The sequence below is a fragment of the Cervus canadensis genome, chromosome 7 (assembly GCF_019320065.1).
Source record: "Cervus canadensis isolate Bull #8, Minnesota chromosome 7, ASM1932006v1, whole genome shotgun sequence".
NCBI classification, from domain to species: Eukaryota; Metazoa; Chordata; class Mammalia; order Artiodactyla; family Cervidae; genus Cervus; species Cervus canadensis.
In genome coordinates this window covers 44,810,185-44,837,458 of record NC_057392.1, presented here as the reverse complement: position 1 = coordinate 44,837,458, position 27,274 = coordinate 44,810,185, and the positions used below count along the sequence as shown (strand labels likewise).

Sequence of the window (27,274 nt, the reverse complement as noted above, 5' to 3'; positions counted from 1 at the left end):
CACATATTGCTTTCACACCATCATAAAGCTGAAAAATCCTTAGCTGGACCATGATAAATGGGGACTGTCTGTATGTAGTTGGAAAAAGTCTAGAGAATGTACCAATCTAGTGGGATCATGAGTTTTATTTCTTTATCTGTGTTTCCTAAAATAAGCCTGTATTAATTAGGAAAAATCAGTATAAGTTTTGAAAAATCAACTAAGAAAAAACTGAAAACTGTCGAATATGTTAAACACTTTATAGGATAGATGAAGAGGGAAGAGAGAGTTCTCCTCAGTTTTTTAATCTAATTCAAAGCTAAATTTATCAAATATCTAGTTTCGCCAAATCACTCAGTACAAGTGTGCAATATATTGGTACATAGATTTGTTTTGGGGTTATTTTAATTGTAATTAGGACTTATAAGGCGTAGATTTTTTTCTTTCTTACTTTAAAATGAAATAAGTTGGGTTAATTTCTCTTCAGCTCTATTTAAAACATTAACCCCAAACTCAATACCTTAAAAACAAAGACATTTCCATTAAAATTCGTGCAGCACGCCAATGGTAAGAATACTGTGCTATTCTTTGTTAACAGTGATTATTACCTCCACTGAAGAAACAACTATGCCTGGGAGTAAAACTAAAATCGCAACTAATGAGCACGATTATTAGGCCACAGAATAAAAAATCTTAAGTTGCTATCAGAATCACACAAAGAAAACAGGGCGGAGGATTGATGTTTATTGATTACCAAGAACAAAAACATTCAAAATGATATACAAAACACCAACTAAAAATACAGGGTCAAAATCCAGAGACAGTGCAATCCCTTCTGAAACCTATTCGCCTTCTACCGTAGTCCCTTCCTCTGGTCTCGGCGGGTCCCCGTTGCCACTTCCCCTAGCAGATGCAGGACAACGGCTCTCCCTCCAGTGGAAGCCCTCGCGGCAGCGAGCTCAGGTCTCCCAGGTGATCAGGGATTCTGGTCAGCCCAGCGCTCCCGCTCCTCGTCCCGCCTTTCTCCGCCCCGCCCCTCTCGGCCCCGCCCCGCCCCAGTCCCGCAGCGCGCGGCGACGTTCTGTGGACTTCTCTCACCCTGCAGCCGAGTGTGACGAGCCGGGGCCGGGAGGGGTCTATTGCGCAAACCCAAGGTGCCGGGCGGTGGGTCGGAGAGAGGTTCTGGTTGCGCGCCCGGGACTATGAGGCGCAGCATTCGGCGGGCTCCTTCCCGGAAGCGGAAGCTCGGGGGGCGGACCGAGGGCGGCCGGGAGTCGGCGGCGGTTAATTCCTTTTACCTTGCGGCTTTGCTTCACTCCGTTTGGACTTTTCTGAAGCTGCGAGAGATGGTCAGGTCTGGATCTCGACCGGGCCAGGTGAGGTCTGCGGACCTGAGGCGTCCACTGTGGGGGTCGAGAGGGACGGAGGTAGTCTTCGGGCCTGGAGAAGTGGAAAGCCCCCTTTGAAAACAATAAAAAAACAGTGCTGCCGCGTTAAAAAATGCTGCGACAGGAGACCAGGCGGAGGGTGGGTGTGCGTACCGAATCTTAACGCCCTAACACAGTTGTTCTGTCTGTAGATGTAGATTCTGTTTTAATCGTTGCGGTCCAACTGAGCGCTGGCTTTGGTGTGGTCCTCGGGTTCGAGTTCAGCCTCAGCCGCTGGCTGCGGGACTTAACCTCTCGGAGCCTCACGACGTTGTTGCATCAACTCCGATTCCCAGCTTTTCCAACAAGTGCTGCTATTAGCTGGTTTTCCGTCACAGTTGCTGGTATTTTACTACTAGTTTTTAAAAAAGTCTCCCAGTTAGTGTCCCTGCATTTAGCCTTATCCGTCTCAAATGCACACTCATCAATTCTCTGCTAAAAATCCAACTCTGGAACTTTTTTTTTCTTCCCCTCCCCTAAGAGAAAAATCTCAGTTCTTTGACCTGTCAACACAGCCATTTTTCGACGTGGCCAGTGCATTCGCTACCAGCCCCCACCTCCATCCCAGGAATATTCAACGCTCTTCAGCTATTTCTTCCACAGTGCCCTGAGTGCCCGTGTTCTCTCAGGCTTCTGTGCCTTTGCTTTTTGTTCTGCCTGGAATACCCTTCTCTCCCTGAAATCTCTGTTTTTCATCTCCTGTCCCTTCAGCTCAAGTACCACTTCTAGAAGGCTTGTCTGGCACTGTGAACATTTACATTGTCTGGATGCCCTCAGCTCCCGTTTTATGCCCTTACTAAAATCCAGGCTAGAGACATTGCTCATCTTCCTCTGCTACTAAGCAGTTTATCTCTGTCTTTTCAGGTAGTCAATCAGTTAACCAATAGGAATCAATCCAGCCTTACACAGACCCTCTACTTAAAGTGATCTTTCGCCTCCTTAAGTGTAACCATACCACCCTTCTTTCCCCTTTCATTTTTGCTCTTCCTTTATTTATCAATTCACTTTTAATGCTGTCTCCCCTATTAATGTGAATCTACACTTTTGCCCATGGCTTGGCTCAAGACTTCTTCATGAATGCTTCCAGACCAGTCCCACCCTTATAGTTCGTTCTTTTATGTTGAATGAATTCACTTGGTGCAGTCAGCAAGGGGTAAAAACATGGTTTTTGTAGTCATATCACGTTCCAATTCAGATTCCAGTTCTGCCACTACTGTCATAGTGATAGTAAGCAAAGTACTTTTTACTTCTCAGAGATTTATTTTTCTTATCTATAAAGTAGGTGTAATATCCTGCCTTAAAGAATTGGGGAGATTAAATGAGAGAACCTGGTAAAACATCTATTTCACACTTGGCATAAATTGTGCAACACAATGTAGTCCCTTTAAAAGCAGTTTGTTACTGTCAATGATGATAATCACAGCTAACATTTGGGTAGCACTTATGTGACAGGTACTATTCTATGTGCTTTTACATACAGTTCTCATTTAATCTTCACAATAGGCATAGGAAGTAGGTAATAATCCTCATTTTATAGATGAGGAAGTTGAGGGATGCAGAATTCAGATAACTTCTCTATAGTTACACAGCTGGTTAGCAGGGCAGACAGGCTTTAGACCCACACAGTTGGTGCCACAGTCCATTTAAACATCTGCTCTTAGGTGTATGACTCTGAACAAGCCACCTTTCTGAAATTTAGGTTCTTACCTCACAGAAATAATAACTAACAGGGTGTTGATTAAGTGGAAATGAAAGGCTTTGTACACTAAATTATTCCACAAATATAATTTTATCTTTCACTTGTTGGTAGGAGATACAGCTCCTAAGAGGTACTTATGTTTTTCTCAAATAATAAAGTAAAAAGTTTATTCCTAATACTTAGTGGAAGTAAATGTGGGATAAAACAAACATTCTCTTATGTATTGCCATTTGGGGCACTTGTTTTGAAAAGTGGTTTTGCAGTTTGTCTCTGGGGGCACTAAAGGCATTAAACAATGAATAACTTTTTATCAAATAGTTAAGCTTTCAATCCTGAATATGAAAAGTTATTTCCAGTATATGAAAAGATTTATTTCAGATTTGTATTTTAACTGAAAAATATGAAGGACATCAAGGGTACATTATATTACTTCCACTTAAGGAAATAGTATACAACTGTTAAAAATTTTTGAACTTTGTTAATATGGAAAAAGATTTGAAAGTTAAAAACACAAGACTCAAAATTGCAAAAACAAACTAAAAAAGACTCAATATTGCAACTGTCTAGTCATGATGATGAAATAATCCATATGAAGCCTCGGTAGCAAAGAGCACAGCTAGTGCCTAGATCTTGGTTTCTATTAATAAATACTGTTGTCCACCAAAAGGAATCACTACTTTTTGGAGAAATGGTCAACTCTCCAGGTTGGGGCCTGGATATATCAAAGTAAAAAGCTGCACAGCTTTTCACAATTAACACTGAAAAGTCAACTTATAGAATGAGGAAAAATATTTAAAACTGCATATCTGATAAAAGGTTCATAATCATAATATACAAGGAACTCCTATAATTCAGTAGCATTCATAGACAAGGAACTTGAATAGGCATTTCTCCAAAGAAGACATATAGATGGTCAGCAAGTATATGGAAAGATGTTCAATATCACTAATCAGGGGAATGCAGATCGAAGCCACAGCGAGATATCACCTCACACCTGTTGGGATGGCTATCATAAAAACAAAACCAATCCAGAAAATAACAAATGTTGATGAGGAAATGGAGAAATTTGAACCCTTGTACACTGTTCATGGGAATGTCAGGGTGCAGCTGTTATGAAAAATCATGAAATTTCCTCTAAAATTAAAAGTAGAATTGTTATGTGATCCAGCATTCTCACTTTGGTTGTTTATCTAGGAGATTTAAAAATAGGATCTTAAGAGATATTTGCACTCACATGTTCATTATAACATTCACAATAGCTAAGATGTGATAACAACCTAAGTGTCCATTGATGGATCAGTGGATACACAATGGAATATTACTCAGCCTTTAAGAAGGAAGGAAGTCATGCTATATGCAGCATCAATGGATCTTGAGGATACTTTGCTAAGTGAAATAAGCCAGTTCAGTTCAGTCACTCAGTCATGTCCGACTCTTTACGACCCCATAAACTGCAGCATGCCAGACCTCCCTGTCCATCACCAACTCCTGGAGTCTACCCAAACCCATGTCCATTGAGTCAGTGATGCCCATCCAACCATCTCATTCTCTGTTGTCCCCTTCTCCGCAAACTTTCCCAGCATCAGGGCCTTTTCAAATGAGTCAGGTGGCCAAAGTATTGGAGTTTCAGCTTCAGCATCAGTCCTTACAATGAACATGCAGGACTGATCTCCTTTAGGATGGACTGGTTAGATCTTGCAGTCCAAGGGACTCTAAAGAGTCTTCTCCAACACCACAGTTCAAAAGCATCAATTCTTTGGCACACAGCTTTCTTTATGTTCCAACTCTCACATCCATACATGACTACTGGAAAAACCATAGCCTTGACTAGATGACCTTTGCTGACAAAGTAATGTCTCTGCTTTTTAAAATGCTCTCTAGGTTGGTCATAACTTTCCTTCCAAGGAGTAAGCATCTTAATTTCAAGGCTGCAGCCACCATCTGCAGTGATTTTGGAGCCCAAAAAAATAAAGTCAGCCACTGTTTCCCCATCTATTTGCCATGAAGTGATGGGACCGGATGCCATGATCTTAGTTTTCTGATTGTTGAGCTTTAAGCCAACTTTTTCACTCTTCTCTTTCACTTTGATCAAGAGGCTCTTTAGTTCTTCTTCACTTTTTGCCGTAAGGGTTATGTCATCTGCATCATTCCCCTTATATGTATCTAAAATAGTCAGACTCATAGAAACAGAGTAAGTAGGGTGGTTGTTGCCAGGGGCTGGAGGGAGAGAAATGGAGAGCTGCTTGCTATTCAGTGAGTGTAAAGTTTTAGTTATGTACAGTGAATAAGCTCTGTTATATTTATGAGATAGATCTGACTTCTGCTGTAAACATGTGAAAGTGAGGTCACTCAGTCATGTCTGACTCTTCAACCCCATGGTATGTAACCTGCCAGGCTCCTCCATCCATGGGATTTTGCAGGCAAGAATACTGGAGTGGGTTGCCATTTCCTTCTCCAGGCGATCTTCTCAATCCAGGGATGGAACCCAGGTCTCCCACACTGAGGGCAGACTCTTCATCATCTGAGCCACCAGGGAATCCCATAAACATCATACTACAGTTAGCAATTGATGTACACTTAAAATTTATTGAGGGTAAATTTCATGTTACCACAAAGGGGAGAAAAAAGGGGAGAGGGGACCTGGAGATCTTTACTGTAAGGAATGGCTCAAAAATAATGGTGACATGTTAAAATGATACAGGGGCTGGTTTGAAAAGACTCCTATTGGCAGAATCTGGGACAGTTTGAGCATTGATATAAATAATGATAATCATCATAACCCATTAAATAAACTAGGAATCAATGAGTCCATACTAGCAAACAAAGAAGTACTTTTGAAGTACTTCACTAAGGTTGAATGCCAACTAATAAATCTAGAATGAATGATGTAAGTTAGAAAAATCACAATTTGACAAATGATTAAGGCAAGAATCCTCAATGAATGCTATTGAATGAAAGTTTGATAAATAGGATGTCTGCATAATCTTCAAGTATCTCCCAACAAAATGCGTAATATTTACAAAGATAAAAATAGTAACCTGTTGAAAAATCTGGCAGGCACCACCTTAAATAATCAAACTTTACATCCCTAGTAATGGGACAAACTAACATATGCCTGCTCATACGGTACTGAGATAAATACAACATCCCTTTTATGGTATTCCTGCCAAAAAAGCGCAACCTGAAACTAATCAAGAGGAAGCAGACAAGTCTAAATGTTTACTGGAGGGACATTCTACCAGAGTAACTGCTCATATTCTTTGAATATGTCAAGGCTGTAAAAGGCAATGAATGACACCTCTAGGAACTGTTCCAGAGTAAAGGAGAGTAAAGAGATATGACAACTTAAAATGCTTCGTGTGATCCTGGATTTATGGGATAAGGGCCATAATTTTTTTTTTAATGTAAAGGACAGTATTTTGATAATTGGCAAAATGTAAATAAGATCTGTAGATTAGATTATAGTATGGTTTCATTGTTAATTTCCTGATTTTGATAATTATACTTTGGGTTTTTTTGAGAGAGTGACCTTGTCCTTAGGAAATATTTAGGAATAAATATTTAAATATAAAGGAGTATCATGTCTGTAACATAATCTAAAATGGTTCAGACAAAAAGTAATACTATACATTTTTGAAAGGGAGAACAGGGCAGGTGTAGTAAAATGTCAGCAGTTGTGGAATCTTGGTAGCATTATACTGTTCTTTGTACTATTATTTCAAAATAAAGAATACAAAATAAATTTGAAGGGAATCTGCCAGTATCACACTGTTGCAGGGTGCTTTATTCTAGTTAATTTTCTTTACCTGAATTTTTTTGTAATATGACCTAATTTTGTGTATGTGTGTGCGTGTGTGTGTGTGTGTGTTTCGGTGAAATGCTGTATATAATCTTTCAATTATGCCATTATGCCATACATTTATCTAGACAGTATCCTTTTTTAATTCTGAAAGATAATTATTGTGGTAGTTGTTTTTAGACTTAGCATGAAGGTTTGGCTTTTTATTATGGTCCTGGACAGGACACCAACATAGATACTGTGAAAGGAAAGCCCCTGAGGGGGTCATGCAGGGTCTAATAGAGTTGTGTTACATGGCGTCTTATTTCTGCCAATGTTGGTTCTCACTGCTGCTTTATGACTCCCTCATATTCTAAGTTTTCTTAAGGAGAAGTGAAACTTTATAATTCCAGAAAGTTTAATAGTAATTGCTCAAAGGTATCTTGAGATGAAATACATAAACGTGTCAAGAAAAATCCTAAGTGTAACTGCCAACAGTGACTACACCTAAAGGGTAAAATGGGGGAGTGAGTAGGAAATTTAACCATGTCTTTTAAATTTTGAGTAGATACTACATTTAAATGATATATTAAGATATAAAAAGGTATACCATGGAAAGTCTCCCTTGTTCTGTCCCCTAGATTCTCAGTTTCCCTCCCCAGAGGCAAGCACAGTTAACTTGTTTCTTGTGTAACTCCCAATGTATTGGATGCATGTAGAAGCAAATGAGTACAGTTTTCACGTGCTAGTCTTGTCAGGCATTCTAAAGAATGTGGAAAAATAGAATCAGAGTTATGAGCTCTGCCGTATATCTTGAGTTAACGTGTATTTTGAAGACCTAGGGGAAGTAGAATATTTTGAGGGATTGAGTATAGTCCAAATTTACTGTAGTAGATACTTCTGGTTAAAGTAAAATTTCAACTTCAGTCTTCAACTTACATAGACTTAAGGAACAAATCTATGTGTTGCTTGCTTGACATTTTATATAGAAAAATAATTTATGAGTTCAGTTGTAATAGTGGATTTTATTAAAATTAATAACATGGTACATATATAAAATGGAGTATTATTCAGCCTTAACAAGAAGGAAATTTTGCACATGCTGCAACATGGATATTATGAAGATACTGTGCTAAGCAAAGTAAGCCAGTCACAAAAGGACAAATACTATCTGGTTCCATTTATATGAGATTCCGAGAACAGTGAGACCAAAAGTAGAAGGGTGATTACACCAGGTACTTAGGAGAGGAGAGGATTAGAGATTAATGATTAATGGGTACAGAATTTCAGTTTGGGAAGATGACAAAGTTCTGGAGATGGGCTGTAGTGATGGTTGCGCAACTGGGAATGTGTTTAATGCCACAGAGCTGTATACTTTAAAATGGTTTATTTTATGTTATGTATGTTTTACCAAGTGAAACAAAAGGAAACAATGAATAACATTTTAGGTTTTGTCAAAACAGTATACTGAGAATATGATAGAAAAATATTTGTATATCTCCTATAATATAATGCATTATGTCATAGGTAATACCTTCAGGAAAGCACACTGGACCTGCTAAATTAACAAATGGAAAGAAAGGGTAAGTACTTAAGAAAGTGTCCAATTTAAGGAATTCTCAAGAGATTTTCAAGTCTATGGGCTGGACTAAATTTTTCCTACCCCAGAGAACTAAGTGAGGGTCTCCACTTTCACAAAACTCTGGGGAGACACCTTTCATATCTCTACCCATGTTGATCATTTTAGTCTTTACAACCTTCATAAAGTCCTGCATAAATCCATCTTTTACATGGTTGGACAAGCTTTCTTATCCAACCCTTGCTGGAAAGAAAGTGTCTTTTTAGAATGTATTTTGGGAAAATATTATATTATTTGTAATTATATTTGTATTATATGTAAATGTATTAACAAACTTGTTTTCTAGGACCAATTTGAGAAAGATACCCCATTTTAATGCAGATTCTGGCTATCCCACTCACTCTGATTCAGAAAGTCAGGTAAGAGTAAACTGAATAGATAGAGTGTATACTGTTTAATTAGTTTTCAGGTAAAAGCTAAGAAGTGGAAATAAAAATTCAAAGGTGAATTATTAATTGTCCTGACAAAGAATGAAGACTTTTTGCTTTAAAACATGTCTTCTACCAATAAAAAATTGCTTCTAAATAAGGAAATTTTAAAATTACAGAATTTTTTTCCTGCATTAAAATTTTATTCACAAATTTCTATGTGACTTTCTCCTTACAGACTGAAACTGTACAGGGGCTTGATGGCTGTGCGTCTTTGCTGCGGGACATTTTGAGAAATGAAGATTCAGGTTTTTTTTTTAAATGCTTCTTTGCTGATCACCTTTTCTCAGTTATGTAGTTCTCGTAATGCTAATGAATTTTTGTTTTAATCATTAATAGGTTCAGAAATAACATATTCAGAAAATAGATGTAACCCCAGACCTGTACAAAGCAAAAGATACAGATCCAAAAAGAAAGGACATGAAAAACATACTGTGCCTTCTGTAGTCCGGAAGGAAATTTGTAAGTATTTTTTTCTCTTATTTATTTAAATATGATACTTAATTATGGGAGTTTTGATAGATTACTGGGGTTATGCAGTTGGGCTTACATTTTAATAATATTGGTTATACAGGGGTGTGTGTGTGCTTGTGATTTTTTTTTTTTCTGTTTTCAGTTTCTAATTGCTGAGTACTTTGCCAAGAAGAAAAGTAGAAAAAAAAAATGGTTAGGTTTTGTAGGAGAATAGGTTCAAACTCAGAATGATATTCACAGATTGGTTGGGTTTCTTGTGTATATTTACTGTTTTATAAATACTATATGTGTATACATATATTCTAAGTAGGATCCATAGCTCACTTTTTCAGCTGCACAGTTAGAAGATATGGTAATAGGAAGGTAAAATTCCAAGTTGGGTAGTTATGTAAGCAAAAAAAATCTGCCACTGTTTGACAGTGACTGTAGCCAAGGATCTTTTACACTGTCACAATTAACTTGCTGACTTAAGTGAAATAATTCAGTAAGCAGTTTAGAATAAGCAAGTTTTGATTATGTTGTTCCAGAGAGGCCTATAGAACATGGTAACCCAAAATAGAGATGAAAAAGTCCACAATGGGATTTCAGAGCATCAAGAATGGAACCAGCTAGTTCACAGTTCAGGTGGGCCAAAAATGTTAGTACAGCAGAGTACAGTAAGATTTAGCTTAGGTAAGCGGTTTGAGTCATATACAGCACTAGTTCTGGGTATTAGAGATCAGGATTCAGGCAGAGGCTGAAATTCAGATCGTCTTGAGTCAGAACCAAGGCCAAGAAAACAACTTCCTAACCTATCTTGGAGGCCAGTTGCGTTTAACCTTGTATTGTCTTGACCTGCGCCACTTAAGATGGCAGTCTCAAGCCACATGTGACTGCGGAGCATTCCAAGTGTGGCTAGTACAACTAAGGAAGTCAATTGTAAATGTTATTTAATTTTAATTAATTTAAATTTGAAAGCTGGTACTTGACCTAGTTATTAGAAAACTTTCAAATTATGTTTGAAATAACTTGGTAAATGAATCTACTTTTTTCAACTGCAAATTTTATTAAATCTAAATACAGATCAAGGATTTCTGATGAAAATTTACCATCCAGATTGAGATGTGCTTTATAGTATAAATACACAGTATGCTTAGAATATTTAATGCAAAAAAATAAAATATCTCAGTGATTAATGTTAATCACATTATAATATTAATATTTTGGCTATATTGATTTACATTATATTTCGGTGGGACAGTATTGGTCTAATCCAGGATGAGCATACTACAGCCAGTTTTGTTTTATTGTAATGCTTAGTTATTTTGTAAATGAAGCTTTATCAGAGCACAGTCATGCTAATTCATTTTTGTTTATGTATTTTCTATGGTTACTTTTGTGTTATAGAAGCAGAGTTGAGTAGTTGTGAAAGAGACCATCTGGCCTGTTTAAAGCATAATATGTTTATTCTCCAGCCTTTTAAGAAAAAGTGTGCTCACCCCTGGTCTAACTCTTAAAGCAGAGACCTATTTTGGAGGACCAATGGACAAAGGAGTACATGGTCAACGATGGTGCCATGGTAGCAACTTGTTGGATCCTAACTTAACTATTTGTTCAGAGTTCCCACAGAATTTAGATCTGTTGTTCTTCAGTCAATAAGTCATGTTCGACTCTGCGACCTCATGGACTTCCAGACTTCCTTGTCCTTCCTTCACTATCTCCCAGAGTTTACTCAAACTCATGTCCATTGAGTCAGTGATGCCATCCAACCATCTCATCCTCTGTCACCATCTTCTCCTGCTCCCCTCAATCTTTCCCAGCATCAGTGTCTTTTCCAGTAAATCGGCTCTTTGCATTAGGTAGCCAAAGTATTGGAGCTTCAGCATCAGCCCCTCCAATGAATATTCAGGGTTGATTTCCTTTAGAATTGACTAGCAAGAAAGAATAGATAGCAACACCCAAATTAAGATAGGGGTTTTATTTGTGAAGAAACTCATTACAAACTCATTAGGGTATAAGGAAACCACAAGCGATTCTGCTAGCCAACTGCTAACAGCATGAACAGAACTGTTAATATCCCTAGGTCTTAAGGGATGAGGTGAGGAAGAGGTTACTGGGATTCAGCTAGAAGTATTGTTCTGTAGGGTAGGCCACCTTGAGAGGAGCAGTGACCTTTAAGGGACAAAGTCAGCCCAAGGTGGCCTCATAGAGAGGGAGTTTGAAATACCTTGAATGCATGCTTTTTCCTCTCTTTGATAATGCCAAAATTCCCATTGGATTGGACCCAACTGGAGCCCTGTTGGTGTATATCTAGTCAGGGATCTGATTTTCATTCTTATAAGCTAATGAATTATCCTTACTGTGTCATGCATGTTGACAGGAGACACAAGCCTCTTGGATCAGAGACAAAGGTGCTATGCTCATAGCACAGCTAGCAGCATGCACATTAGCGTATTTGTGTTGGTTCTGCCTCACTGCCAACTGCCAGTGGGATGATACGATGGACCCTGGGGGAAACTGCACATGCTGCAGGTTTAAGTTTCAGCTGAAGAACACTGAGCTTGGGGAATTCATTGCTTTGGTGGTATGCAGTTAGAAAGCCTATACTTGACCGAGAGAAAAACATCACCTTATCCCTCAACATTGCTCACTATTAACGCCTCTCATAGCCCTGAGAAATGTCCCAGGTACAGAGCTTAGGTCAAAGCCTTACTTTTTCTTTGGTAAACCCAGCAAGACATGTAGGAGCAGAAGAGATCCATAAAGGAATGTCTCTTAATAATGTAATCCATACAGAGTAGCATCCCAGAGAGAGCAGAGCAGAGTGGAAATGGGTAGAAGGTGGGTTTGGTGAAGCAAATGAGAGAGATCTGGCATTCTTAGTCCCTAGCATTAAATTCTTATTTGGATTAGAGTCAGATCATCAGTTGTGGCCTGTTATCAGTATATAATATTCTTATTGTCCTTTCCCCTACACTATCATCATCAGACATAAGGACCTACTTCCCATAGGACAATCTCCTTTAGGGTTGCAGTATAAGAAATGGTTCTCATTGACTAAGGTTTATTCTTCAGAAGCAGAAACCTGTTTCCCTTTGGTTAAATTACTTCATCTTTCTTTGATTTATCACTGTAGCACTGTTTAGAAAGGATCTTTTTTTTTCTTCTTTTTTTGTGGTTAACAGCTGTTAGCCAATACAAGGTTTTTGCTCCGTTAATCACAGTGCCTAAAATACACAAAAGCTGGGACTTCCCTGCTCCTACCTTCAGTATCATATATATATTTCTGCCCTTATCTTGGAGAAATAAACCACTACAGGCAGAATATTTTGAGCATTGATTGCCCCCATCAAGGCCAAATGTTCTCTGTATTTCAAATTATAATAGGCATCCAGCAATGCCTATCTGCAGTAGGTGTTTATTCCATATTTGGGTGGCAGGAATTATCTAAAAATTATACATCCACTTACGGCTTTTAACTTGGATAATTTGCTTTAAGATTTTTGTGTCTTAAATACAGATGTACAACATTATCAGTAGAGTTTCACATAGATTGAGTTAATGGAGAAGTTAAGTAAGACATGTTAATTCTAAAGCTTTGAATTTTAAGAAGTACTTGAAGTTTATTAACTTATGTTGGGTGATGGCATCTGCTGGCAAAGGCAAAATATTGTAGCTTAATCAGAGGTTGTGAAAGCCATCTCTTGAAAAGAAAGTGAATGAGTGCCAATGCTTGGGACCTATGAGTATAAAGTCTGAGAACTCCTCAAACCAGACAAATGTTATGGAAAAAGGAAACCCAAGAGCAGAAGAGAGACCTAGGAATTAGGAGGAAAAGAAGAACAATGTGCTAGATGGCCATGGGCTGCATGTGATCTCAGCTTTCATCATATTTAGATTTCAAAGTTAAAACTATTTCAGTTAAAACTTTTCCTTTTTATTTATTATAAATTGTGTTTCCACTAAGGATTTCCTTGGTGGTCCAGTGGCTAATACTGTACACTCCCAGTGCAGGGGGACCCAGGTTCTATCCCTTGGCAGGTAACTAGATCCCACATGCCACAACTGAAAAGATCTCACTTTCTAATGGCAGAAAGTAAAGAGGGGCTAAAGTGCCTCTTTATGAGAGTGAAAGAGGAGAGTGGAAAAGCTGGCTTGAAACTCAACATTAAAAAATAAAAAACTAAGGTCATGGTATCTGATCCCATCATTTCATGGCAAGTAGAAGGGGGGAATGTGGAAGTAGTAACATTTTATTTTCTTGAGCTCCAGAATCACTGTGGACAATGACTGCAGCCATGAAATGAAAACACACTTGCTTCTTGGAAGGAAAGCTATGACAAACTTAGACAGCATATTAAAAAGTAGAGACATCACTTTGCTGACAAAGATCTGTATAGTCAAAGCTAGGCCTTTCCAGTAGTCATGTATAGATGTGACAGTTGGACCATAAAGAAGGCTGAGTGCTGAAGAATTGATGCTTTTGTATTGTGGTGCTGAAGAGGACTCTTGAGAGTCCTTTGGACTGCAAGGAGATCAAACCAGTCAATCCTAAAGGAAATCAACCCTCAATATTCATTGAAAGGACTGATGCTGAAGCTCCAATAATTTGGCCTCCTAATGTGAAGAGCTGACTCATTGGAAGAGTCAGCTGATGCTGGAAAAGATTGAAGGGAAAAGGAGGAGTCAGCAGAGAATGAGATGGCTAGACGACTCAATGGATAAGAATTTGAGCAAACTCTGGGAGATAGTGGGGAACAGAGGAGCGCTGTGTGCTGCAATCAGGAGGTTGCAAATAGCTGGACACGACTTAGTGACTCAACAACATTTCCACTGTTTCTTTTTTTTTACAGAAATGTTTATTAACCAGTTTGTTTTAGTTCATATATTCAGAGAGTAAAGTATAATTTATTGCATGTCACCTTAGAGGGGAAATGGTTAGGGATTTGTTATTGATATCAGTTGGGAAGATCTATGAATATAAAATGTTTATTTGTATTAAGACTTTGGAGCCATTTGGTAATGGCTGTAACATTTATTGAGTTCTTACTATGTGCTAGAAACTGATACTTTACATGTGCTATTTAATTTTCACAACAGTGTTATAAAACAGGTAATGCTCTTATTATCATCATTTTTCTGATGAGGAAGAAGAGTCCAAGAGAGGTTAAATAATTTGCCAAAAGTTATTCAGCTAGTAATTGGTAGAGCTCATATGCAGGCCAGGGAAGTATGTTCACAGCAATAGGTTATCACAAAGGAGAGAATACCCAAGTCAAAATAGATGCATCCAATGTCTCCAACCGTTTTCATAGTCAAATAGTAATTTAGTAGTAGTTTTCTATGTTTATTGGTTATAATATTTCATTTGCCTTTAACGTTTTGTTTTTACTTGTAAGTTTTATGCTTCTAGCAGTGTTTTTATTTTCAATAAATTGTGTATGTATTTAGGGAATTCCATACCATTTAAAAAAATTTAACTTTTCACTTTCAATAAATTGTGTATGTATTTAGGGAATTCCATACCATTTAAAAAAATTTAACTTTTCACTTTTTAAGTAAGGATTAACTTTAATAAAACAAGTGTATAAATCTCAATAAATATTTGCATATGTGTACATCCATGTAGTTGACCACCCAGTTGAAAATAAAGAAGGATTTCAGTACCCTACCAGGCTCCTATCCATCAGTATTCTAATTATTACCTGTCTCCTCATCCTTGAATAACCACTTTTCTGACTTCTTTCTTGATTGGATAGTTTTACTATCTTTGAACTTCGTGTACACTGTGAAAATGCAGCTGTACACTATGTAGTCTTGTGTCTGACTCTCACACAGCATCATATCTGTTAACTTCATATAGGTAGTTAGAGTTTATCAGTACTTTGTTCTTTTCCATTGCTATATAGTATTCCATCATATGGCTACACTACAATTCATCCATTTCTACTATTCATGACTGTTGGGGCCTTCATTTTGGGGCTACTGCTAATAAAGCTGTTGTGAACATTCTTGTACACATTTTTAGTGGACATAATACTCGTTTCTGTTAGGTGTATTCCCCGAATTACAATTGCTATATCGTAAAATATATGTTTAGCTTTGGTAAGCTTTTGCCAAAAAATATATATTTTTCTAAGTTTGTTTTGTACTCTGATAACCTATGATCTAACAAGAATACTCTCATTTCTGTTAATGATCTTTAAAAAAAGTTGGGAAGGGAATCTTTCTAGACAAAGAAATAGATTTTGATAGTGATCTATAGAGTAGTCCTAGGTAGAAAACTGTTATTTTTCGTGTATTAATTACTCTGTACATAGGTTCATACAAAACTCTAGGAGAAAATAATGAGGTATGAGATATAGCCCTGCCTAAAGAAGCTTATAGTTTAGTCAGGCTGACAAGAGAGTGAAAGATAATATAGTACAGTATCCAAGTGATATATGATTTGTATAGACAATATGTACTCTGGCATGGTGAAGAGCAGTCACTAGAAAAAGGCATCATAGGAAAAAGAAGGCTTCACATGAGCTTTGGTGAGTTAGGTAGAATAGAATTGAAAGGAATGGTTCATCATGAGTAATATTATAGGCAAGTGAGAAAAGCTTGTAGGTGTCTAAATTGGTCTGACTGAATTGAAAGATTTCTTAGTTGAGGATGATGGAAAGATAGTTGGAAAATTATGTTGTGGTTAGGCTTTTGAGACTTTAAATGTCAGGTTAAGGTCTTATTTGAGAGCTCAATGTGTAGATTAAATTCACTTTCTCACTCTAAAAGCTTTGACTTATTTATTATTGTTGTTATTATCATCATTATCAAACCATCATAATTGTACAAGGTATTCTGTCTTTCTGTTCCATTCTCCCTCTCATGAGCATTCAGTTCAGTTCAGTCACTCAGTCGTATCTGACTCTTTGCCAACCCATGGACTGTAGCACAGCAGGCTTCCCTGTCCATCACCAACTCCCAGAGCTTTCCTCAAACTCATGTGCATCGAGTTAGTGATGCCATCCAACCATCTCATCCTTTGTTGTCCCCTTTTCCTCCTGCCTTCAACTTTCCCAGCATCAGGGTCTTTTCCAATGAGTCAGTTCTTCCAATGAGTCAGTTCTTATCAGGTGGCCAAAGTATTGGAGTTTCAGCTTCAGCATTAGTCCTTCCAGTGACTCCTTTCCCAACTCAGGTGCTTTATGAGTAGCATTTAATAGAGATTTTAAAGACATAGTGTAAGTTAATTTTGAGGAAAACCTGATTCATTACCTCCTTTTAAAAAAGAATTTGAGGTGATTTTCTTTAGGGGTGATCACACTCTGTAAAGTATATGATGAATCGGGTTACTTCTGAGAGCCCTTTTTTCCTCTAATACCTTTGGTAAATGTTTTGAAGAACCATATTTCAAGAATTTTTTTTCCCTTTTTACATATTAGTATCTTCAGATAATAAGAAACAGATACCTAATGATGCTTCTGTTGGAAGTGAAAGAGACTCATCAGATATACTGCAAAATTGGTCACTACAAGACCATTGTGGAATGTATTCACCCTTAATATACCAAGCTCTTTGTGAACATGTGCAGACTCAAATGTCACTGATGAATAACTTAGCTTCAAAGAACAACCCTAATGGAATTCCTTCTGCACCTTGCCACACTGTGTCTTGTTCTGGTTAGTATGAATGATGTTTTAAAAAGCATGAATATAAGCTCTAATTAAGCTGCCTGGTAATTGTATAAAGCAGTGTGAGAGGTGAATGACTTTTTCTCCCTTTTACTTTTTAGAATCTCAGACGTCTTCACCTTCTAGTTATGGTTTACCCACCTCTATCCCAGTCCGGTTACCTCGGCAGCCACCCTGCCCTCCAGTGGTTCATTCTGTGAGTGCAGTTTATATTAAGTAATAATTTGCTTTTAGAAATTGTCATCTTGAGAGAAAATTTAATTTGCTAATTGTATCTTAATACCCTAGGATGTAAAGACCAATTATTTTTTGAGTTATTTTTATTAGAAAAGTTTGCCTATTAATTAAGGACAGTGGTGGGCAGGGGGAAGGAAAAAGATTACTAGGGAAAAAAAATCATCCATACCCACCACCAGCACAATTGCTATTAACACATTGATAGAGCATGTTCCAGTCATTTAATTCTTTGTGTAGGTTTCGTTTTCTGGTTTTAATTTGTTAAGTAAACTTTCTTTTAAAAATATCATCATAATTAAATTTTATATTGTTTTACATGCTGCTTTTTTTCACTTAACATTTAATTGTGATTTACCTTTTGTAAATTTTTACTAAGTTCTTACTACTCTATTTAGTGGATATACCATGGTCTGTGTAACTCCTCACCTATGGTTAGATATTTAAATAAATTTTTTACTACTGTTAACATTTCTCTAAATATGTTTGTGCAGAAGCCTTTTCAGCTTATTTTCTACACTGTGATTTCCCAAAGTGGAAGTTTATTTTAGTCCCAAAGTAGACTAATTTTTGATGCCTTTAAACCATTTATGATATTTGCAAGCAATCTATTTTAGTCATGGCTTTATAATGTTCCCATATTACAGAGGGAACTAATTAAGCTTTAAAAATCCAGAATAATGAGCTAAGGGGAAATTGGCTTATTCACTGGTAATCTGTAACTCCATCCTGCAAATGTCATCTTCTAACATTTTTCGTTTGAGTTTATTGTAGTTAATGCCCGCAAATCAGTGCTCATTATTTTTGAAGTCTTAGCTTGTTTTTTTCTTTCTTTAGGAAGTTCAGACTGATGGTAACAGTCAGTTTGCATCACAAGGAAGAACAATTTCTGTGAACTGTACTGATGATGTTGCGAGGAATTCCTTTAATACCTGTCTTGGAGTTTCATGTAACCTGTCCCAAACTGGCAAACCAGCTACTCCAACATTTCAGCAACTGGGTCTTGCTAATGGGGTTCCGCCGAAAAGACTTTCTGAGGAACCAGACTTACTGAAGTGTTTCCAAACATACATGAAACTGTTGAGTTCTCATCCTGACAGTCCCACTCGCTGCAGCCCCACCCAATTACAGTCAGCTTTCTTGGCTACTAATGAAGAAAAATGTACTAACGAACACATTGGTGAGGTCAGAAGTGAAGGAAAGGATTTAAACATACCTCTGCGAGATTCAAGAATAAAGGATGTGCAGAAGGCAAAAAACGTGAACCAGAGTGCTGAAAAAGTTAGAACTATCAAGTATTTGTTGGGAGAGCTCAAGGCCCTGGTAGCAGAACAAGGTAGATAAGTACTTTATTTATAATTTTCTGTGGCATGTCATCATTTAAATTCAGAATAATCAACATGAAGTTTGTGATATTTTCCATAAAAGTATGTCTTATGCTAATGAGGAAATGAGTTTCGTTTGTTTTATTCTTATTTTGTGGGTTTTTGCTCCCCGTTGTTTCCTGTGGATTTGAAACGTGCTAGGGAATATCATTCTTTTACTTGTAAGTGTGTGTTCATTCTACTTGATTCAAAGGGACCTTGAGAATATTCAACCAAAGAAAATTTATAGAGATAAATTTTAAGGGGTTGGAGGACATGATTAACTCCGTAGAGTGATAATTTTTCCTACTTTAAAAAGATGTAGAAGTTTTCCTCTTATCATTTATTTAATAACTAACTGTTATAATGTTTAACAAATCTGACTTTGAAAAGGAACCTAAATCTTCTGATGCCCTTTTCAATTCAATCTTGAGTTATTTTAATTAATCAAGAAAAATTTCTTGGGTGGAGTTATGAGATATTTGAGCCAGGTTGTATTCATTTGTTTTCATTATGTATGTATATTCTGAATAATGACTTTCACTTGGAGTTAGTTACACATTTGTCATCTAGAAAACACAGTAATTGATTATGGAAGTTCTAATTGAGTACCTGATATTTGCAGTCTGACAAAAAATTACCAAATCTTAAAATTTATCTGTATTATTAGGATTATAGCACTATTAATCCCGTGGTTCAGTATATTAAAATCTCCTGTATTTTTAGACTGTTAATTCATTATTATTCTCTTAACTGAATACTTAATCATTGATAACAATTATAATAGTAGTAATATTAGCTATCACTTATTGAGTACTTACGATGTGCCCAGCACTGTGCTAAGTGTTTTATATGCATTATCTCATTTAATCCTCACAGCAACCCTATGAGGTACTATTATTGTCCCCATTTTGCAGATGAGGAAACTGAGGCTTGGAGAACAGTATTTCATTTAATCCTTTCAGCAACCCCATGAGGTACTGTTGTTTTCCATTTAACCATGAAGAAACCTAGGCCTCAAGAATTAAGTAATTTGACTAAGGTACATTGCAGGAAAATCGTGGAGCCCACTTCTCTGCCTCCAATGCTTTCATGCAAAACCCCTCTACAGAGCATTCTGCTCTTTAATTGGGCACAATTGTTTACTGTATGCATGTAAGCTTTCCATTAAGGTGTTAAAAGTACTTGTGGAATTGATTAACTTTTTGTATCTGAATATTTTATCTCTTTTGGATATCAGACAGGTAATATCATATTTATTAAATGTTTTCATTTTACAGAAATTTTTGTTTAATTGAAGTATAGTTGCTTTACAATGTTGTATTAGTTTCTCCTGTACAGCAAAGTGCATCAGTTGTATATATACATATATCCACTCTTTTTAAAATTTTCTTCCTGTTTAGGTCACCATAGATCGAGTAGAATACCCTGTGCTATACCATAGGTTCTCATTAGTTAGTGATCTGTTTTTTACATAGTACTATATATATATCAACCCTAATCTCCCAGTTCATCCTACCTTCTCCCTCCTTGCTGGCCATAAACTTTTTTGCTACATTTGTGACTCTATTTCTGCTTTGCAAATAAATTCATCTGTACCATTTTTCTAGCAGTTCACTGAAAATCTGAATAAAAATGAACAAAAATAAAAGGACTAGAGATCTAAAATCTACCTTCTACATGTATCTTTTTGCCACCTCCCAAATCATCCACTCTTCACAGTTAAGGACACAAACGATACTGCTTTTGATGCTGCATCAAATGAAGTGTAGCTGGTTGTGTTAAATTTACTTTATAAAATTAAATAATAAAACCTTATCTTAGTAGACCCTCCCTCAGTATATATCTGAATTGAATCATCAGAAGTGAATTATTTGCTTATGCCAGGATCAAAGGTTGTGTTGTTAATACTATAATCAATTATAAGAAACCCTTTAGTAATTATAGGAACATGTGGACTAGGAGATATATATAAACCATCTTCCTACTAGACACTTTAACTGCAAAAAATCACTGATATAATAATTCTGTGACTTAGCGTAAATCTGAAGTTTACTGAGCTTAATGCCTTTAGAATTCTTCTCAATAAGGAAATGCAGACTACAGGAAAAAAAAATAGGATTTATATAATAAATTCATAAATAACTTAGTTGAGTTTGTTTATAGTACATATGTATATATGTGAAATGTTTTCTTTTTTAGTAATACATATGAATAATCTTATCAAAACAGCAATTTATAATACTGTGTTTACTCATTTCTTCTGTTTTTTTATAGAAGATTCAGAAATTCAGAGGTTGATTACAGAACTGGAGATGTGTATATCTCTGCTTCCAGCCGTAAGTGCAAACACAAATACTCAGATTGAAATAGCACTGGCCATGCAGCCACTAAGAAGTGAAAATGCTCATTTACGCAGGTAAGAATTGCTCTTTGAATTTTTTTGTCTCCATGCAAAGATGTCCCATGGCCAGAACAAAAATGCCTAATGAGATATCTAGGGCTTTGTAAGGAAAACAGACATAGTCTCACTGTGTTTATACTCTTAATCCCCCATTTTCCAAATACTGACAGCAGTCTCTAACTCTTTGATTATTTCTGCCCACACTAGTATGTATTTTTTCACAGCTTTTTCACATCTGTTGTCACTTGGTTGGTGACCAACAGAGAGGAAAGTGAACTACCTCCGGGTGTTTGTTGGGCTAGTCCAGGCTATGCCGTCTGTGGACTGTATCGTCCGTGAGGTCGCGGAGTCCACACGACTGAGCGACTTTCACTTTCGTTTTCAGGCGGTGCAGTGCTGGTGCTCAGTTGCTTCAGTCACGGTTGGCTGTGCAGCCCCATGGACTGCAGCCCGCCAGGCTTCTCTGTCCTCGGGATTTCCCAGGCGAGGATATGGAGTGGGCTGCCATTTCCTTCTCCAGGGCAATTCCTGACCCCAGGGATCGAATCTGGGTCTCCTTCATTGCAGGGGAATTCTGTATTGCTGAGCCACCTGGGAAGCCCAGAACTTAGTCTCTGTGTATTATTTATCCATAGGAAATATCAAGTTGTTATTTATTTCTATTTCTTAGAATATTTTTCTTTGATTTTTATATTTGGCTGCGCTGGGTGTGCATTGCTTTGCGTGGACTTTCTCTAGTTGCAGCAAGCAGGGGCTACTTTTTGTTGTGCTGTGTGGACTTCTCATTGCAGTGGCTTCTCTCACGGCGGAGCCCGGGCTCTAGGTGCTCAGGCCTCGCTCGCTGCGGCCTCTCTCACGGCACAGCCCAGGCTCTAGGCGCTCAGGCCTCGGTCGCTGCGGCCTCTCTCACGGCGGAGCCCAGGCTCTAGGCGCTCGGGCCTCAGTAGGTGGCAGCCTGCGGGCTCGGCAGTTGTGCATGGGCTTAGTTTCTCAGTGGCATGTGGAATCTTCCCAAAGCAGGGATTGAACCTGTGTCCCCTGCACTGGCAGGCAAATTCTCATATACACTGTGACACTGGGGAAGTCGCAGAAGATTTTTAAATTGCTTATAAGCCACTTAAGAAAATAAAACTTACTTTTTTGGTCACTGCTTGTTTTTAATTTTTTAAAAAGGTATTTGATGTCTAACCTAATTCTTCAGACTTGGCACCAACGTTTCTTGGCTCTGTCCTTAGAGGACAAAGATTATACATCATGCTACTGCCACCGTTTCCTGACCTTCTAAAAATGAAATTATCAAAAAATGAAGAATTTGTCAGATATGCTTTTTTGTTCTTTTTTTTTTTTTTTAAGCAGAATGAGATTTCCAGCAGAAGTAGGAATTTTTGTGTCTCTTTGTTAATCTTTATTTGGAAGGAATCAACCATAATCTCTGTTATAAATGAGAGTTGGAATGCATAGGCTCATTCAAAAGTGTTTTTCAGCATTTTCAATCAGAAACAGGTTTTTTTTTGTTTGGACATTTTGAAATTTCCTGTTCCTTTGTAGCCAGAAAACTGATCTTTCGGGACTTTCTTGGTGTTTATTGCCATCTTGTGGCATTAAAAAAAATAGCTAGCTGCATTGTTTGTTTGGAATTTGAGTCTGGACAGTTTTTATGTGAGACTCCTGACACAGCACTCAACTGTTAGCCTTCTTGGTCCCTACCTGTAAAATATCTGTAGTGACCCATTCATTGTGACCTTGTGGCACATTCCAAAATTTCCTGGATGAAGGTTGTGGGGGGTCCCAGTTAAGCTAGTGAGTGTCTTAATATTTAAAGGGCAAGTTAGAATTCATGACCATTTCCTGATTTTAGACTCAAATACAAGACCATTATGTATCCATGAAGAAGGAAATGAAATGGAACTGAAAGGGAGGAACTGGGGTGTGGCATTCAGTCTTTGGCCTGATAATTTGACATATGATAACATAATTCTTCCAGATGGAAGTTACTAGAGGAAGAATAGATTGTTTGTTATTTCATTTTATTTTTTAGTTAGAAAATGTAGTGGGAGAGCCAGTGAGTTAAGATTTAGACCATCTGGAGACATGTATGGTATGAGTGGAAGCCACAAACAAGATTCAGGATAGAAACATAAACTTGGAGTTATTCACTGACCACATTTTTATTGAGCATTTACTATAGATCTGGCCCTGTGTAGGTACTGGAGACAATAATGATTAAAAGCAAGTGGTTTGTGATCAGCATGTAAGTGTTGAATTCACTAAGAAGGTATAGAGTGTGAACACAACCAAGGGTGCATTGCTGGGGAATAACAGCTTCTTAAGCAGAGAACACAGAAGGAGAAGACTTCATTTCCTTATCCTGTCACCAACAAAAAGTGTTATTTCCTTTGAGAATGAAATAGCAACCCACCCCAATATTCTTGCTTGGGAAATCCCATAGACAAGAAGCTTGGCAGGCTACTGTCCTTGGGGTCGCAAAACAGTCAGAGACACACACACATACACACACCCCTAAAGATCCTGCAACTAAGACCTGGTGCAGCCAAATAAATATATATATATATATTTTTAAAGTGTTATTTCCTTTTATTACTGTGAATCCTATGGTCATAAAATATCTCCTGTTTTAAATTTGCATTTCTTCGTACTAATGTGGCTGAGAATTTTTCTTATGCTTATCGGCCACCTCTGTTTCTTTTGTGAATTGCCTATTCTTATTGTTGGTCATGTTTTCTTTCCCTACTTACTGATTCGTAGGAGCTCTTCAATGTTACAGCCCCTTTGTCTGTTATATGTGTAGCAGATATTTTCTTCCAGACTGCTAATTCTAGAACAAGTTTCAGTTTTGATGTAGTTAAATCCTTTACTTTTTTCCTTGGTGGTTGCTGGATTTTGATTATTGCTTAGGAATGCCTTTCCCACTTAAGATTATGTAGTTGCCACCTAAAACTTGTATAGTTAAGTTTTGTTTGTTTCTTGTTATATTTTATGTTTAGTTCTTTAATCCAACCTGAATGAATATATACAAATGATGTGAGGTAGGATCTATTGTTTTAGATTTCGTAACAATGATACTTTAGTGCAGAATATCTCCAGATAATAATTCTCAAAAGATATTAGAGATTTTTTTTTTAAATGTTAACTTCTTAGAAGTAAACACTTGCAGTTCCTTTTGTATGTTCCTATTTGCGAAGCAGCTATATATTATGAAGTTCATTGTGAGGCAGAGTTGCTGCTTATTGGCATTCTCTTTACTTAAATAAAGCCATTAACCTTTAGATCTAATACAGAAATTAGTAGCAGCGTAAGTTTGCGTTTCCCAGTTTTTACACTGTGTGACAAACCAAGCAGATAGTTGTCTGATAGCAGCTGGTCCTTGTAGGAATTCTGGTTCATAATTACAACAGATTTTTTAAAAGTAGATAATTACTACAGTAATGAAAATACTTCCTGAGAAGGAAGACAGAAGAAAATAGCAAAAAGAGATAGAAATGAAAGAAATAGAAAAACAAGGAAATCACTGAAGAGATAAGAGAATAAAAAAGGGAAGAGGAAAAATAGGTTAACCTTTTTCTGTTGAGGGGGGGTTTTATTCCATCCTGGGCAATCTTTTAAAAATTATCTCAAGTCTTATAATAATAGTAGTGTGGTTTTGTTTATTTGGTTTTTGTCTTATGTTTGGGGATAAGATGGACTTCTGCTCTCCTAGTAGGTGCCACTGTTTATGTTCTCTATTTTAATAGGCTGTCAAATGTACACTCTAAAATGAGCTTGGGATTCTTGCATTCATGTTTCTTCATTATTTCATGTAGGCAATTGAGGATTTTGAACCAGCAACTTAGAGAACGAGAAAAAACTCAAAAGGAATCTGGTTCTCTGGAATGCAACCTTGAATGTAGGTAAAAGAACTGTAAGAACTGATCGTGAATTCTTTATGGCTCTGGAAATGTTGATAAAGAATTGAACTTTCTTACTTACTCTGTCTTAAGTGGACTTTTTGTTAAAAAAGTAGGAATAATATTCATTAAAATTTAAAATAGTGTAGAAACACAAAAATAAAAGATTTGTGTTATCACTTCCCGATAATCCTATTTTTTTTAATCCTACTTTTTTTTAGAAAAGTCTTTATTTCCTTTCACATATCTCCTGTTCATTTATAATTGATTTGTTTCATAAATGCTTACTGAGTACCTACTATTAGCAAGAGTCCTAGTAGAACTATATATGTATTTTTCTTTTGTAAAAATGAGATTACACAGTATATACTCCTGCAGCTTGCATTTATTCACTTATTATGTAGTGGATATTTTTCTCTATCAAAATACATAAATATTATTTTTCATATTAAAACTTAAGTATATATTCTGTTTATGTAGTTCTGTCATAATGTGTTTAAAAAGTCCTCTGCTGATAGATATACTTTCGCTGTTTTCCTAGTACAAATAATCCTGCAATGAAAATCCTTGTACATGTCTTTGTGCCCATGTGTGACTGTTTTTGTAGATTATAGCCACAGAATTGCTGAGTCAGAGTATTACTGTTTCAGTTTTGACTGATGTTGCCAGATTGTCCTTATGGCTCACAGAGCTTAAAGTAATAGAAAAGAAAAAAACAAAAAACGGATAGTAACTAGAGGAAAAGATAGGAATTTCTTTTTGTATTCTTGGGAACTTTTCCTAAGCCCAACAAAAACTCACATGCTACAAAGGAGAGATTGATAAAGCATGTCCCAGAAATCCTTTTCATTTCATGTACAGCAGAATTATAAATACATTTTATTTTTATTATTGTTTTTTAATACATTTTTTAAAAATCAACAAAATGGGAAAATTTTTGTAATACGTGATATGATAAAGGCTTGACGTTCCTAATATATGGAAATATCTCTTACAAAGGGATAGAAAAATACAAACATTCAACAGAACATACACTTCATAGACATGTTCAACTTCACCAGAGTAATTTTGGAAAAGATCACTCTGGTTCCATTGTGAATAAAAGGTGGGGATGGGTGGGAGAGAGGAGACTAGTGGTTGCTATTTCAAGTAGCTTATCTCTTTATTCTCTGCCATTTCCCTTCTTGTTGCCTTGAGAGCATGTATTTACTATTCATAATTACTTGTTTACTATCAGTTCCATGAGAGCAGAAACCATTTCTCTGTTGTTCACTGCTGTATGCTGAGATTCTATTTCACTCAAGGCTGCAGTTATTAAACGACTGGTACCATATACTTTTATAGCCATTAAAAGGAATATGATAGATCTGTGTGCTGATACATAACAGTATTATGTGGGGGGCGGGGAGGCAAGGTCAGAAGCTGTGGGCATAGTATGATTCATTTATGTTTAAATATATATAATATGTAAAAGTATTTTCCAGAAAGATATCAGAGTGACTAGTGCTTGCTTCTGAGGGGAGAGTGGAGATGGGGTGCAAAGGGAGACTTTTCATTGAGTATCTTTTGGTGTCATTGGTATTTTGTGGTTGAATTTTTTTAACTTTGTACATGTATTAGTCTTTTGTTTTCTTAAGTTAAAAAAGGTAAAAAAAAATTAAAGCTTGAAATATTAATTGGAGAAGAAAGATATGACTTCTGCTGATCAGTTTCTAAAAAAATACATTTGATATTCACATAGAATTAATCAAGCATATAATTGTTAAGCAAAATCAATAAAATCCAAGCCTTTTCTTTTAAAAACAGACCTTTTCCAGGTTTGTACTTTTTAAAACTTTTTTTATTGAAGGATAATTGCTTTACAGAGTTTTATTGTTTTCTGTCAAACCTCAACACAAGTCAGCCATAGGTAGACATATATCTGCTCCCTCCAGAACCTCCCTCCCATCTCCCCTCCCATCCCACACCTCTAGGTTGATACAGAGCCCCTGAGTTTCCTGAGCCATACAGCAAAATTCCGTTGGCTGTCTATTTTACATATGGTAATATAAGTTTCCATGTTACCCTTTCCATACATCTCATCCTCTCCTCCCCTCTTCCCATGTCCATAAGTCTGTTCTTTATGTTTTTCCATTGCTGCCCTGTAAATAAGACCTTCAGTATCATTCTTCTAGATTCTGTATATATGTGTTAAAATACTGTTTATCTTTCTCTTTCTGACTCACTTCACTCTGTATAATAGATTCTAGGTTCATCCACCTCATCAGATCTGACTCAAATGTGTTCCT

General features: G+C 36.8%; 1 protein-coding gene across 2 annotated transcripts in view; it reads left to right on the top strand.

The window, feature by feature from the left end:
• The first annotated feature begins 1,166 nt into the window (after positions 1–1,166).
• CCDC14 (coiled-coil domain containing 14) overlaps positions 1,167–27,274 on the top strand; it is a 37,916-nt gene continuing 11,808 nt past the window's right edge. The window contains exons 1-10 of one of the 2 annotated variants that reach the window (XM_043473169.1): positions 1,167–1,355; positions 8,411–8,466; positions 8,809–8,881; positions 9,129–9,198; positions 9,290–9,412; positions 16,831–17,067; positions 17,181–17,275; positions 18,151–18,649; positions 20,958–21,096; positions 24,903–24,985. In XM_043473169.1, coding sequence (XP_043329104.1) covers positions 1,182–1,355; positions 8,411–8,466; positions 8,809–8,881; positions 9,129–9,198; positions 9,290–9,412; positions 16,831–17,067; positions 17,181–17,275; positions 18,151–18,649; positions 20,958–21,096; positions 24,903–24,985 — 1,549 coding nt within the window. In that variant the 5' untranslated portion in view covers positions 1,167–1,181. Of the gene's footprint in view, positions 1,356–8,410; positions 8,467–8,808; positions 8,882–9,128; positions 9,199–9,289; positions 9,413–16,830; positions 17,068–17,180; positions 17,276–18,150; positions 18,650–20,954; positions 21,097–24,902; positions 24,986–27,274 lie in introns of both variants that reach the window. The other variant, XM_043473168.1, reaches the window with a different exon arrangement.